Raw genomic sequence first — 13540 nt, 5'->3', positions numbered from 1 at the left:
GAAGGGAACCTGGGGGGAAAGGAGAGGAGCTGGGGGGCTCAGGGGCTGGGATACCTTCTGGAGCCCGGGAACCCACCTGTCTGGGGGAGGCTGGACATGTAACCCACACGCGGGTTGGGCGTGAGATCCCATGCAGAGAGAACGAGTCTGCTCCACAGCCCCAGCTACCAGCCAGCGGCTCTTAGCTCATGCCTCAGAGGCTCCTACACTGAGGCCCCAGGTTCGATTCCACCTGCAGATGACTGAAAAGACCTGCCTGGTTTCAGTCCCTCGGCCCCGGTGGGCCCCCGTGTGACGGCGTGTTGGGGTTCCCCAGTCTCCTGCAGCCCCGGAATGGCACGAACAGACTTCACCAGCCAATAGAATACAGGTGGTTTATTGCTTCTCCACAATACAGCACAGATGTAATCTAGTTACAGGAACTGGGGGCTAAGAGGCCTCAGTGCCCCCCTTGAGATAGGGGAATCCCAGCCCCCTCCCCAGTTCCTTCTCCCCTGCTTTCCTGCCAGGTACTAACTCCCCCTCTCCAAGCCCTGCCCCCAGCCAGGGCAGCCTTCCACCTCCCTTTGTTTCTCCCCATGGGGGGGTTGGCTGGTTCAACCGGTATGGAGTCACCTTTGCATAATAAGGTTTTCCCTGCTGGGTCTTGCTACAGACAGCAGAGGTCACCACAGCCCAGCAAGTACCCCCATTACGTCACACCCCGCCTGGGTGAAACATACAGCACCCAGTCACCTGCAGCAGGTCTGTCCCCAGCAGGGGGATCGCTCTGAGGGGGCCGTTGGGAACACCCTGCCAGGAGCCGGCTTTGGTGCAGAAGTTGACAAGTAAAGGCCCTTCTGCTGATGCTGCGGAGAGGAAATGTTTGTGGTGCCGGTCGGCTCTCCCCAGTCTGCAGCAGCGTCTCCCGGAGTCTGATCCGCCTCCCCACGCTGGCTCCAGAGCCTGGCCTCCGGACACCCCCAGCAAAGCCGGCAGGAGCAGCCAGCTGAGATCAGTGCAGGGGGGAGCGTTTGAGCCCTGAGGGGAACAGCACCCGACAAAGGGAGCTGCAACTTCGGCCCGTCCTTTGCCCTCGCTGGGGGTCCACCTGCCCTGGGGGAAGGGGGAGGGATTCTGCTCCTGCTGTGGCCAGGCATGATGGCCCAGCCCTGGGCGAGGTTCATTTTCCACCTCTCAGTAGAACCAGGTGTCTGGAAAGAAGCCACTTCCTGCCTGACCACAAGGGGAACCTCTCCACCCCCGCAGCACCAGGCCCAGGGGATGCTGCTGGAGAGGAAGACGCTGCAGCTGGCAGGCGTGTTAACAGACTCGTGGGATCCTGCCCCTCTGTGCCGCCCATGAAAGCTCCGACCCTAATGAGCGTTTTGGTCTTATGGTGCCACCGGATCCTTGTTGTAGGTGCTGAAACAGACGAAGGTCACCGCTTCGAAACGCCCCAGCCAGGCTGCTCTGCCAGCAGGAGCTTTAATCTCCATGGGGAGTGGGGTTGGCAGGGACCTCGGGGCTCATTGCTAGGGGGGGTTACGGGCTCTTTTAGGGCACCAGTCTGAAAGCATCCCCAAGAGAAGTGTCGTTAGACAGGGGTGTGATGGGTTGGATCACCAGCTTGGGATTCTCTGGTCCCCCTCCAGCCTGGGGGGGGGGTAATTGCCCCCCAGAAGAGCAACACAGACAGTGAACCGGCTCGCTCCAGGACGTCTCAGCTGCAAGGCTGTTGACCACTCCCAGGACACAGCCCCAAGGGGACCAAACCCCGAATAAATCTGAGTTCCCTGCGTAAAAGCTGTACTCAGAGAATGCTCATAAGCTCAGCCCCCTTTATCAATCAAGAGGAGATACGCACAGTGGTTACCCCCACAGGTAACATAAGAACAGCCAGACTGGGTCAGACCAAAGGTCCAGCTTGCCCAGTGTCCCATCTGCCGACAGTGGCCTGTGCCAGCTGCCCTAGAGGGAGGGAACAGAACAGGAATCACCATGTGATCCCTCCCCTGTCGCCCACCTCCAGAGAAACAGAGGCCAGGGACACCACTCCTACCCATCCTAGCTAATAGCCATTGATGGACCTAACCTCCATGAATGTAGCTAGCTCTTTTTTGAACCCTGTTAAAATCCAGTTCTTCATAACATCCTCTGGCAAGGAGTTCCACAGGTTGGCTGTGCCGTGTGCAGAAAAACTTCCTTTTGTTTTGTTTAAACCTGCTGCCTATTGAGTTCATTTGATGGCCCCTCATTCTTTTATTGTGGGAGCAAGTAAATCACTTTTCCTTATTCACTTTCTCCAGGCCAGTCATGATTTTATAGACCTCTGTCCTATTCCCCGAGTCTCCTCTTTTTTAAGCTGAAAAGTCCAAGTCTTTTTAATCTCTCGTCATATGAGACCCGCTCCAAACTCCTCATCATTTTTGTTGCCCTTATAAACAATTGTTTACAAAGGGCCTGATAAAGAACAAAGGGTTTTATTAAGTTTTAAAAGTCAGACCTAAGTGGTTGCAAGTGAAACACTCAGATCAAGGGAAGTTATTTGTGACATGCAAATTCTCACCCTGAGACTTGTTCCAATTGATTGTCTTCTCTCACAAGCTGGGCAGCCACCTGGCTTGGGCCCAATCCTGCCCACTCTTCAATCTTAGATATTCCCAGATGTGCCTTGGGGGTAAATCGCGGGTGTCCTGGCATCTGGTCACTGCCCCTATTTCCCCCTTTCTACCTCTTTGCCCAGGCGGGAATTCTTTGTGTTCAGTCCAAACTTGTCTCATCTTGAGTTGGAAATCACCAGACCCAGAATGGATTCCAGCATCAGAGGCCTTTGTAGGACCAATCACAATCCAGGCTTACAGGAAAAACAAGCCCACTCAGACACAGTTACCTCGAGCACTGGGCCATTCAGTTCCCCAGTGCCACTACTGGCTCACACGCCAAAGTCTAGATTTAGACACAGATTCACACTTCACTTTTCTAACTCCTCACACAAGGAAGATCCCTGCACAGAAAGTGAATATGGCCATTCAGCAGATTGTAGCTTTAAAAATGCTACAGCATGTGAGTTCCTTGGTTTAACACTGGTATGACCCCATGAGATAAATCTACTGATCCCCAGTGGCAGGCAGTCCTGCAGGCTAACTCAGCTAATAGCAATAAGCAGGGAATCCCAGCAGTTAATCCCTCTAATTCCCAGGGGCAGGGAGGAATGCAGACAAGTCCTATTTACACACCATTGCAGGAAGGCTTGTTAATAGCCAGTGGCAGGGAGTTCCAGGGATTATCCCAGCAGACACCTGCCCCAGAGGCAGGGCATCCTGTAGGTTAACCTCAGTATTAGAATATAATCAAACCACAGTGAACACACTGAAATTACAAAAATATATAAATGTATTTTGACAAATTTACTGTAAAATCCATGACCATGTTGGGGCAAAGCATCAGGGATGGATCTCAAGATGTAGAAAGGAAGAGTGGTGTAAAATATTACTCCTCTGAGGGCTACAACAGTGATTCACAGCGGGTAACCCAGGGGTGGGCAATAATTTTTGATGGGGGGCACTCCAAGAATTTGGAAAGTGGTCGAAGGTTGCACTGTTCCATGATTTTAATGGAGGAGGTGTGGGGTCTGGGATGGAGGTTGGGCGCTTGGGGTAAGGGAGGGAGTTTGGGTGAAGGAGGCAGTTGTGACCTGGGGCACTGGACTGGGGAACAGGGGGTTGGATTGTGACCCAGGGCAGGGAATTGGGGTACAGGAGGGGTTGCAGGGATTTGGGTTGTGAGCTAAGACAGGAGGGGACTGTGATCTGGGGCAGGGGACTGGGGTGCCAGATCTGAGCGGGGATAAGGATGCAGGAAGGGGGCAGAGGATTTAGGTATGTGGAGTAGGGGGCAAGACAGGGGGCAGAGGGCTGGGGAAGGGAGGGGCTGGGGTGGCAGAGGCAGGCTTTGGCCAGGAGACTTACCAACCAGCAGCTGTTCCTGAATCAGCCTCCTTGCCAGCCAGTGTCCCTCTCAGCTGTGGGGCAGCCCAGCTTCCTAGATGATTAATCAGCCCTGCCCAGTCAGTCAACTCTGTGCAGTGACCCCGGAGCCTCTGGCTAGGAGGGGGGGGGGGGGGGGGGGGCTGATGAATCACCTGTGCGGTTGTGCTGCCATGGGGCTGAGAGGGAACATGCCTAACTGCCCTGCCCCTGCACAGGCTTCAGCCATGTGCTCTGGAGGCTCTTGTGCTTCGTGGCTGCCTGTTATTGAAACAGGCAGCTCCCATTGGCCCCCAAACCAGTCCAGTACCCCAGAGCACAACTGCCTCCTTCACCCAAACTATAGATTGTGACGGAACTGATCACCCTGTCACCGGCTACAATTTTACTGCTGAGTTTAATCGTGTTAACCCCTGGAACTCCCAGCCATTGTATATTAGTGAGGTGATCCTGGGCAAAATCAGTCAGTGGGATTGTGCTGGGGGTAGGAACAGCTCCTCAATCTTTCCCTCCTCCCCTCCAGATGCACAGTTTTTAAAGAAAACCTGTCCACAGCCATGTTTCTGAGCAGTGTGTGGGTAGGGTGAGGCAATCAGGGAGCCTGTCTGGGGCTCCCTGCAGCATCCACAGGCCAGATCTGGTGGCTTCTTGGGTTCGATCTGGCCCATGGGCCATATTTTGCCCAGGCCTGGGTTAATTTCACCGACATACAATGGCAGGGAATTCCGGGGGTTAACACTGGTAAACTAAGCAGTAAAACTGCAGCTGGTGACAGGTGTGCTCAGTTCCTTCACAGTCTATTGTGTTTGACATCCCCACTTTTCATCCTGCCCTGATGGGACTTTTGAACCTTTAGGCTACGTCTATACTGGCGCGTTCTCACACAAAAGCTCTTCCAGAAGAGAGTGTCTACCCGGGCATGTGCTTTTGCACAAGAGCATCCATGCTCGTGTAGACCAGTGATCCCCAACCATCTGAGGCTGCTGGGCACCAGGGGGCGTGGCCGTTCGCCTGCCGGGCGCCAGAGGGCGGGGACACTTGGGCGCTCGGGGGCGGGGCTCCCCCCATAGCCACGTGCCTGGGGCCGCCCCTCCAAGCACCGCGCGCCCAGAGCATGGGCGGCTAATTCGCACCTGGAGCCGCCCCCCCCCCCCGTCCAAGCGCCACGTGCCCAGGGCCGCCCCCCCCAAGTCCCGCGCGCCCAGAGCGCAGGCGGCTAATTCGCGCCCGGGGCCGGTGCCTCCCCCCAACCGCCACGCGCCCAGAGTGTGGGCGGCTAATTCACGGCGTTCCCGTGGCCAGCACTCACCGTGCGCCATTCGCCCAGGCCGGCTCCGGCACCATGCATGCGCCACATGCCCGGGGCCAGGCCAGCCCCGAGCACTTGGCGGGCGCACGCAAATGGCCCCGCGGGCACCGTGTTGAGGACCACTGGTGTAGACGCTCTCTTGCTCAAGAAAGCTCCGATGGCCATTTGAACCATAGGGCTTTCTTGCACAAGAAATTCGTGTTGCCTGTCTACACTGGCCTCTTCTGGAAGAGCTCTTGCACAAGAGGGCTTATTCCTGAGCAGGAGCATCAGAGTTCTCACGCAAGAAGCCCTGAGTTCATACATTACAACGTCAGTTAAGAACATGCGGCCAGTGTAGACAGGCAGCAAGTTTTTGCGCAAGAGCAGCCGCTTTTACGCAAGATCAAAAACCTGGGGTCCTGAGATTTTCTGATTTTAGGATTTTAGCAGGGTGGGGAACAGGAGGGTGGGGAGAAAGAGCTGAATGCTTAAGAAATCAGAGTTGGTAGAAAATTCGACACTTTCCAACAAGGACTTAACAAACATTTGAACTATCTCACCCATTACCAAGATAGTTTCCCCAATTATCACCTCTAATACCATTAACTCACAAACATCCCACTCTCCCTACCTCTAATATCATCAATTCACAGACACTTACCTTCCTTCCTTCCCCCCCCCCCTGCATCCCCCTTCTGTTCTGCAATGTGATTTGTCCTTTTCATATTTGTTCATTTTTTTTAATTGTATCCTTTGGTATATATGGTTGTGACTACTTTCTTCCACTATTTGATCTGAGGAAGTGGGTCTGGCCCACGAAAGCTCATCACCTAATAAACCATCTTGTTAGTCTTTAAAGTGCTACATTGTCCTGCATTTTGCTTCAACTACCCCAGACTAACACGGCTACATTTCTATCACTATTCTAAGGCGTTCACAGGACCTAGCACAAGGACTAGCTGACACGGGGGCACCACCCATTTGGGTGCCTGCTGTTATGTCATAAATGGCACCAAACCTATCTGGGCATCTGGGAGCAGGGCCTGGTTATCGGACATCAGGAAAGTTCATGCACAGGAAAGCTGGCACATGGCCTAGGGCACCACCCCTAGGGCACCAGGGTAGGGGGGGTCTTGTGCTGCTCCACATGGCGACTGAACCATACCTGGTACCGTAAAGAGGAAGTAACTCTACTTCTTACCTCAGTTGCTGACATGTGTTGGTTCTAGGCATATCCCACTTCCCCCACCATGTCACTGCCAACTATCCCACTGCTCACTCCCACTCACTAGCTATAATTACCCATAGCAATACAAGCACTTGTTGAAATAGAAAAGATAATTAGAAGCACTGTCAGCATGTCTAAGGTTAGACATTGGAGTAGATCTGGTCAAATGGCAAATGTGTCCGTAAACCGTCAGTGTTCGCGTAGACTTCGTCTCCTCCTCCTGCTACAGTCTCACTGTTTTCCTCTTGTTCCATGTTCTCATAGTCGTCAGAGCTCAGCTCCGGAGGCTGCGAAGAGGAAGGGTTGGTTTGCACAGTGACTGCGGTGCAGCTGCCTCTGGGGTGGGGCAGCTGGGGAACAGCCCCACACATCCCCGCATGAGGAAAGAGCACGTGCAGCCAGGGGCAGGAAGCAAGACAAATGTATCTAGGGCATCAGCACGGCTGTTCAGAAGCCAAATGCAATTAACTATCTGGGCATCCGGCCTGCACATCGGGATTTGCGACCCGTGAGCTCTGACGAACCGGGAAACGTCTGATTACAAGCAGGTGGAGGCTCTGGCCAGTACCTCAGGGAAAACAACTGCAGAACAGCGCCCCCTAGTGCTCTGCTGGGGCACTGGGACCAGCCCTGCCTTCCAGGGGAGAGCCCCCACCCATCCTGGGAAGAAGCAGGTCTCTTCTGTCTTAGCCCCAAGGCCGATGGGGGAAGCATGCAGCCTGGCGTTCCCCACCTCTCCCCCTGCCTTGGTCTTGTACGGGTTGAACTGCTCCTTTTTCTTCACCCTGTTGGGCTTCTCCTCCATAGGGGATGGCTGCTGCTCCCTGTTGCCACCGTCGCCATAGCTTGAGGGTCCTTCCTCTCCATCTTTCCTGCAGGAGGGAACAGCTTTAGCTTGATTCCCCCAGCCCTGGAGCTGCCGATGAGTCCACCCGGAAGCAGTCAGTCCCAGAGTTTACCACAATCAAGCCCCAATGGCAGGGAGTCCCATGTATTAATGCAGATAATATCTAGTGGCAGGGAGTCCCACAGGTTGATCCTGCTAATACCCAGTGGCAGGGAGTCCCATTGATGAATTATTTCTTAGCGGAGTCTCAAACTACAGGAGAGCAGTGTCCAATCCCCTCCCAGTGGCCTATTTTCTATGGGTATCTCCCGGTGCACTAATTAATCCCGCCCCCCCATCTTCTTCCCTCCAGTTCTCTGGGCCTGTCTGCCCTCCACTCATTCCCCTTCCTATTTTGAGCCTCCTGCAGCCCCTAGTGCTGAGTGGGGCCCATGGCCCATGCAGCCTCTTTATGACTAAGCCACTCCAAGACCCTGGCTCGGTGCCCTCACCTGGCTCTGGCTATTTTATAAACCACGATCACCAGCCCCGTGAGGAGCAGAACGCCACCGATGACACCACTGGAGACTATGAGCAGCAAATTATTGTCCCCTGATGAGAGAGATGGACACAGCTGGTGTCAGCAGTGGGATTATTGGCATCAGGCAGGGCAGGGGGGGCAGCAGGTATTTGTGCGTAATTACAACAGCCTGCCCGTGCAAGGGGGGAGGGTGCAATTGTCTCTTCCTCTCAGCTACATTACACGTGTGCCTTGTATCATGGTGTGCATACATCTGCAAATACGGTAAGGGCACACGAGCTACTCAGAGGTTCCTAGGTTCCCCTGTGTCACGTTATTGGATTTTAAAGATCATTGCTGCACCCATGGGAGGGTGTCTGCCCCAAAAGTCAGTACAAAGGGGGGCGTGTGAGGTGTCACATGAAAGCTTGTGTTCTACTGATTCTATGTTTGCTATTCATGTACTTCTGTGATATCTGTACATGGAGTTATGAATAAGTACTCTGTGCTTATGCTGGAAAAATCTCTGTCTGAGACAGCAACCGGCAAAGAATGTTCAGCCAGTGACTGTGCTAAATAGCACAACTCCAGGGACAACAACTCTCCAGGTGCCAATACACAACTGAAGAATGTGTCTGCAAATCTGGATTCCGGCAAACCAGCCAGGGCATAATGGCTGCCAGCATGTGAAATAGGGATAGGTCACTTGACCAGGTGACCTGCTCTGGCCGGAAAGATGCCAGAAGAAGTATATAAGTGCCATGTGGCACCCTCAATTTTGTCTTGAGTTCAGCTCCTGATCCCAGATGCAGCCTTGCGAGGGACAGAGAGCCGGGAAGGATCGTGGACCCATCCTGACATAGGATGTAGGCCAGAGACTTTTCAGACTGGAGTTTATAACATCTCTGCTGAGAGCCTGTATTGAGAACTGGGTGGTTGGATGCAGGTAACATATTCTCCTTATCAACTTTACTCTCCTTCTTTTCTTTCTTTTAGTTATAAACCTTTCGATTTTAGATTCTAAAGGATCGGCCCAACGTGAACTTGTGGGTAAGATCCAGAGTGTAAATTGGCTGGGAACTGTGGCTGGTTTCTTGGGACAGGGAGAACCCGTTTGGGGTAGGTGGGACTGGGTTCGATAACCCCTCCCCGGGCTGACTGCGGCACAGAGGGAGCTGGAGTGTCAGAGGCGCTTTGCTTGTGAGGATTCTGGATAGCCAGATTGGCACCTGGAGTGCTCAATGTGACCGGTTTGTGGCCAGTTTGGGAAGGTCTCCAGTCAGGGGCTGTGAGGAGCCCCGAGTTTTGAGCAATTCGCCCTGAGCAGACGACCTCAGCTGTGACCAGACCTGGCCCGGTCCGACACACCCTGGCCTTGGAGTAAATTAGGGGGGTGGTTACTATTCGGTTATGAGAATATACGGTAACCCCACCCCCATGCTCAGGCTATATTAAATAAATGGCAATTTGTACTAGGCACATGATTGTATACGAGTAATTACGGTACTAGCAGACATGGCTGTGTATGAGTGTAATTATGGTAGCAGGAGATCCCATGCAAGCTCCACCAACAATCTCTCCCAGCCATGAACCATATACCCAGAGTGGGTCATATATGTGAGTAATTATGGTAGCAAGGTGCCCCACACCCACTCCCATAGGTCCCCAGTACCTGCAGGCACGAGGGGCAGCTCGGCCTGGCTCTGCCCGTGGGCGTTGGCGGCGGCGCAGGACACGTTGGCCAGGGCCCCGGCCGGGCCCCTCAGCTCCCCACTCACGGCCGGGCCTCGCACCCAGGACTTGGCCCGCAGCTCAGGGCCCTTGAAGTCCCCGGGGAGGGTGCGGTTGGGCAGGCGCCACTGGAGGCGGGGTGGGGGGTTCCCCTCGGCCGCGCAGTAACACGTGGCCGCCCCCCCGGGCCCGCTGCCCCACACCGTGCAGTTCCCCCCCGGCAGCAGCTCCGGTGCATCTGCAACGGGACACAGGGCGTGTGGGGAATTTTTCTCCTAGGACCCCACTGGCTGTCAGCTCCACCCCCACCACAACCACGAGCCCCCACTTCCCTCGCATTGCCAGGCATAGAACCCAGGAGTCCTGCGTTGTCCCCCGTAACCACTAGTTTCCACTCCCCTCACATTGCCAGGCATAGAACCCAGGAGTCCTGCCTATTCCCCCATAACCACTAGTCCCCACTCCCTTCACGGAGCCAAACATAGAATCCAGGAGTCCTGCCTGTACCCCCATAACTGCTAGCCCCCATGCCTCTGCCGAAGCTGCACTGGGTGACTCACAGCCGACGTGGAGCCGGAGGGCTCGGCGGGTGGACACCCCGACCGCAGGGTACGTGACGGTGCAGCCGAGCTCTTTGCCATCGTGCGCCAGGGTGGGCGTGAAGCGGAGCACGGAGCTGTAGGAGACGCTGCCGTTCCCCTGGGGCTCTGAGACGTTCATGGCCGAGTAGTTGAACCCTCCTGTCCAGGTGATTTGAGGAGGGGTCCCAGAGCAGGTGCCCGGAGCCTGGCAGGTCACATTCACTGGCTGCCCGGGCTTCAGCACCTCAGGGACCCTCAGGACTGGCTGGTCCCTCAGCTCTAGGCAGGAGAAACCATTAAGATTCAGCCCTGTGGGAATTACTGGGATTAATCCCCAGCACTCACTGCCACTGAGTATAACTGAGATTAACATGTGGAACTCTCCGCCACTGGGTATTATTGGGACTGACCCATGGAACTTCCCACCACTGGGCATAACCAAGCTCAGTATTACTGGGCCCCCTGCTGCACCTGTGACATTCACCAGCGGCTGGATCTCCAGGTAGCTGTATTTGCTCTCTCCCTTCTCGAAGCGGAAGTAGTAGCGGTCCCGGTCTTCAGCCCGCACGTCGCTGATGCTCAGGGAGCAGTCGTCTTCGGCCTCCCCAGCCAGGCGGATCCGACCCCTGGGCTCCTGCGGGGGCCTGTCCGGGTTGGTGCTGACCACGGGCACACTGCGGTGCCAGTCGGTGTCTCTGAGGAACCAGTATTTGTAGACAGACCCGGGGGACTCGAAATCGGCTGTGAAATGGCAGGGGAGCAGCACGCAGAGGCCCTGCTGCACCGTGACATGGGGCGCCACGTGGATCCGATAGACCTGCCCCTGGGAGAGCTGGGCTGCAGGGGAACAGACCAGCTCTGCCAGTGCCCCATAACCCCGACCCACAGCCCCCAGCTCTGCCACTATCCCCCATCCCCAACCCACAGCCCCCCAGCTCTCCAGTGCCCCATAACCCTGACCCACAACCCCCAGCTCTACCAGTGCCCCATAACCCCGACCCACAGCCCCCAGCTCTGCCACTACCCCCCATCCCAAACCCACAGCCCCCCAGCTCTCCAGTGCCCCATAACCCTTACCCACAGCCCCCAGCTCTGCCACTACCCACCATCCCCAACCCACAGCCCCCCAGCTGTCCAGTGCTCCATAACCCTGACCCACAGCCCATGCCTCTGGATTCTGACCCACAGCCCCCCTCTCTGCCCGTGCCCCTCACACCGTCCTGTATCTGACAGTCTCAGCTCTGGCGCAGGAAGGCGTCTGAAGCCAGGAGTCCTGGGTCTCTCCCCGGCGCTGCGGGATTCCTGCCCCCGGCTCCCTGCGGCTCTTACCCTGGCAGAGCAGTGCGAGGAGGATTCCGAGACCTCGCCTGGTGCAAGGGGGCGTCTGGCCGGCCCCTGGCCCCCACATCCTCTCGCTCCGCGGCTTTGGGGGCAACTGGCAGCCGGGCCTCACGGACCCCCCGATTGGTTCCTTTCAGGGAGTCCCAGGTCCCTGCATGGGCGGGTGTTGGGGAGAAAGAGGGTGCAGGAATGAGCAAAGCCGGAAAGTGTGGTCTAGCAATAAGAAAAGGGGCACCCGGGAGGGAAGTGTGGTCTAGTGGTTAGAAAAGAGGAAGCTGAGAGTCAGGGTCTAGCTTGGGCTCTGGGCAGGGAGTGGGGATCAGAGCAGGGAGCTGGGACTCAGCCAGTGTCTGTCTGTACTTACCCAGGGGCCAGGCGATTCTGCACCCAGCTCTGTGCTCTGCGGGTGCTACACCACGGAAACCGAGACTCCCACTTCCCTTGGGGAAACCACATCCTGTCAGCCCCACCCAGCCCCACCCAGGGCAGGCCCTCCTGCCGGCGTGCCGCCTGCCCCATCCACGCACATGCAGAGCCGGGGGCAGCCAGCGCTGCCTGTGTCCGTCCCCCACAGCCTGTGTGCTCAGCACTGCGGCATTCACACCCCGCTCTGATTTCACACCCGCTGCTGGGAGCTGCCCGTTTGATGTGGCTGACACTGGACATGATACGAGCAGAACGAGGGACCAGCCATGTCCCTCCTGCCCCCCGTGATGCTGCATCCCCGGCAAACTGCCCACCCCCACTGCCCAGCGCCGGGGGAGCTCAGACAAAGTCCGTCAGCTCAACGAAGGCCAATGAGCCGCCCCAGCCCTTTGGCCCCCCAGGCCGGGCTGGAGGAAACTCTGACCCATGGCTCAGGGCACAAGCTAAATGAACAGCAAAACAAATGATTTGTCTCCTCACAAGCTGTAGTACACAGCCCAGCCGGCTTGCACCACAGGCTGGAGCCACCGTCCCCAGCGCCTCCGCTCTCTGGTGTCTCTTGACAAGAATGCGAGAGCTAAAATGGATCCACTGTCTCGTTTTCCCACCGTTCTTCTCCTTGAGCAGCATCCTCCCCCTCAGCTGGGAAGCAGCCGACAAGCAGCCTGGGAAGGTGGTGGGATTTGAGCTTTCACTGAGGAAATTTACATTTCCCATAAATACCCTCCCTCTGCCACTTCTGCCCTGCTGGACAATGGCTTTGTTACACAGGGCTGGGCCCCATGTGCCTTTGTCTCTGAGAAAATTGTGTAGTTGTTACCCAGAATTACAGCAGCAGCCATACCGTAGAATCTTCAAACTTCATAAAGTGTTGGTCCCTGTTTTTCAGCAGGACCATAATGTTCAGCAGGTTATGAGTTTTCGTATGATACCCCACAGGGCTCACACTGTCCTAGTGTTGTCATAGTTTTATGAACATGGATGAACATATGAGGGGCAGGTTGTCACTCGGGCGGCCCATACTCTGTGTGTATGTCAGTGTGCCCCACTTGTGCACCACAATCACACCCCAACCCGCTAGTCCCCCTCCTGGGAGTGATGTTCAGATCACTATTTCTGTTTCCAGAGTCTTCCCCTGGCTTTTCGTTGACTCTCTAGCTCAACCTCAGTCAGAGAATGTTCACTTGGGGTTTATTATTAGCCCTTCCTCTTCGCTCGCAGCCTCTGGAGTGTGACCGCTGCTGACAGATCTTGTGTCACTCTCTGTGCAAACATTCATGGGGCAGGAAATGGTGAGTGCATCCCCCACTGCCACAGTAGAAACATGTGGGGCGCCCACCTGCCTTGGAGCTTCTGTCCTCCCGCAGCTCCCAGAACGTCTCCGAGGAAGAAGTGCGGGTGACGGAGGATTGGCGACGTGTCCCAGGCAAGTTGATACCAGGGGACGTGCCAGAGTGTGTAAAAGGGGAACAGAAGATCGAGATGAGGGAATGGCTTTAGCTCGGTTCCCACAGCCCTGGAACTGCTGAGGAGTCCACCCTGCAGCAAGCAGTCCCAGAGGTTAACACAACCAATCCCCATAGGCAGGGAGTCCCAAGGGCTAATGGTTGTGTCATTTAGCAAAAGGG

At 55.8% G+C, this 13540-nt stretch overlaps 1 protein-coding gene across 4 annotated transcripts; it reads right to left on the bottom strand.

Moving 5' to 3' along the window:
- Nucleotides 1-269: 269 nt before the first annotated feature.
- On the bottom strand, nucleotides 270-11955 carry LOC142819533 (sialic acid-binding Ig-like lectin 13). Of its 4 annotated transcripts, XM_075907388.1 has the most exons (8): nucleotides 11851-11955; nucleotides 11475-11637; nucleotides 10617-10982; nucleotides 10125-10424; nucleotides 9506-9802; nucleotides 7826-7925; nucleotides 7056-7359; nucleotides 270-6774 (listed from the first exon to the last, which is right to left on the bottom strand). In XM_075907388.1, the coding sequence occupies exons 2-8, from the start codon at nucleotides 11551-11553 to the stop codon at nucleotides 6628-6630; spliced, it is 1593 nt and encodes a 530-aa protein (XP_075763503.1). In that variant the 5' UTR covers nucleotides 11554-11637; nucleotides 11851-11955; the 3' UTR covers nucleotides 270-6627. The 4 variants fall into 4 exon arrangements, with proteins under 4 accessions (XP_075763503.1, XP_075763502.1, XP_075763506.1 ...); XM_075907387.1 differs by having other exon boundaries at nucleotides 11475-11934; XM_075907391.1 differs by having other exon boundaries at nucleotides 272-6774; nucleotides 7221-7359; nucleotides 11475-11924.
- Between the last annotated feature and the right edge of the window lie 1585 nt (nucleotides 11956-13540).

This window comes from Pelodiscus sinensis, chromosome 24 (assembly GCF_049634645.1).
Source record: "Pelodiscus sinensis isolate JC-2024 chromosome 24, ASM4963464v1, whole genome shotgun sequence".
NCBI classification, from domain to species: Eukaryota; Metazoa; Chordata; order Testudines; family Trionychidae; genus Pelodiscus; species Pelodiscus sinensis.
This window is presented reverse-complemented; position numbering and strand designations above follow the sequence as displayed.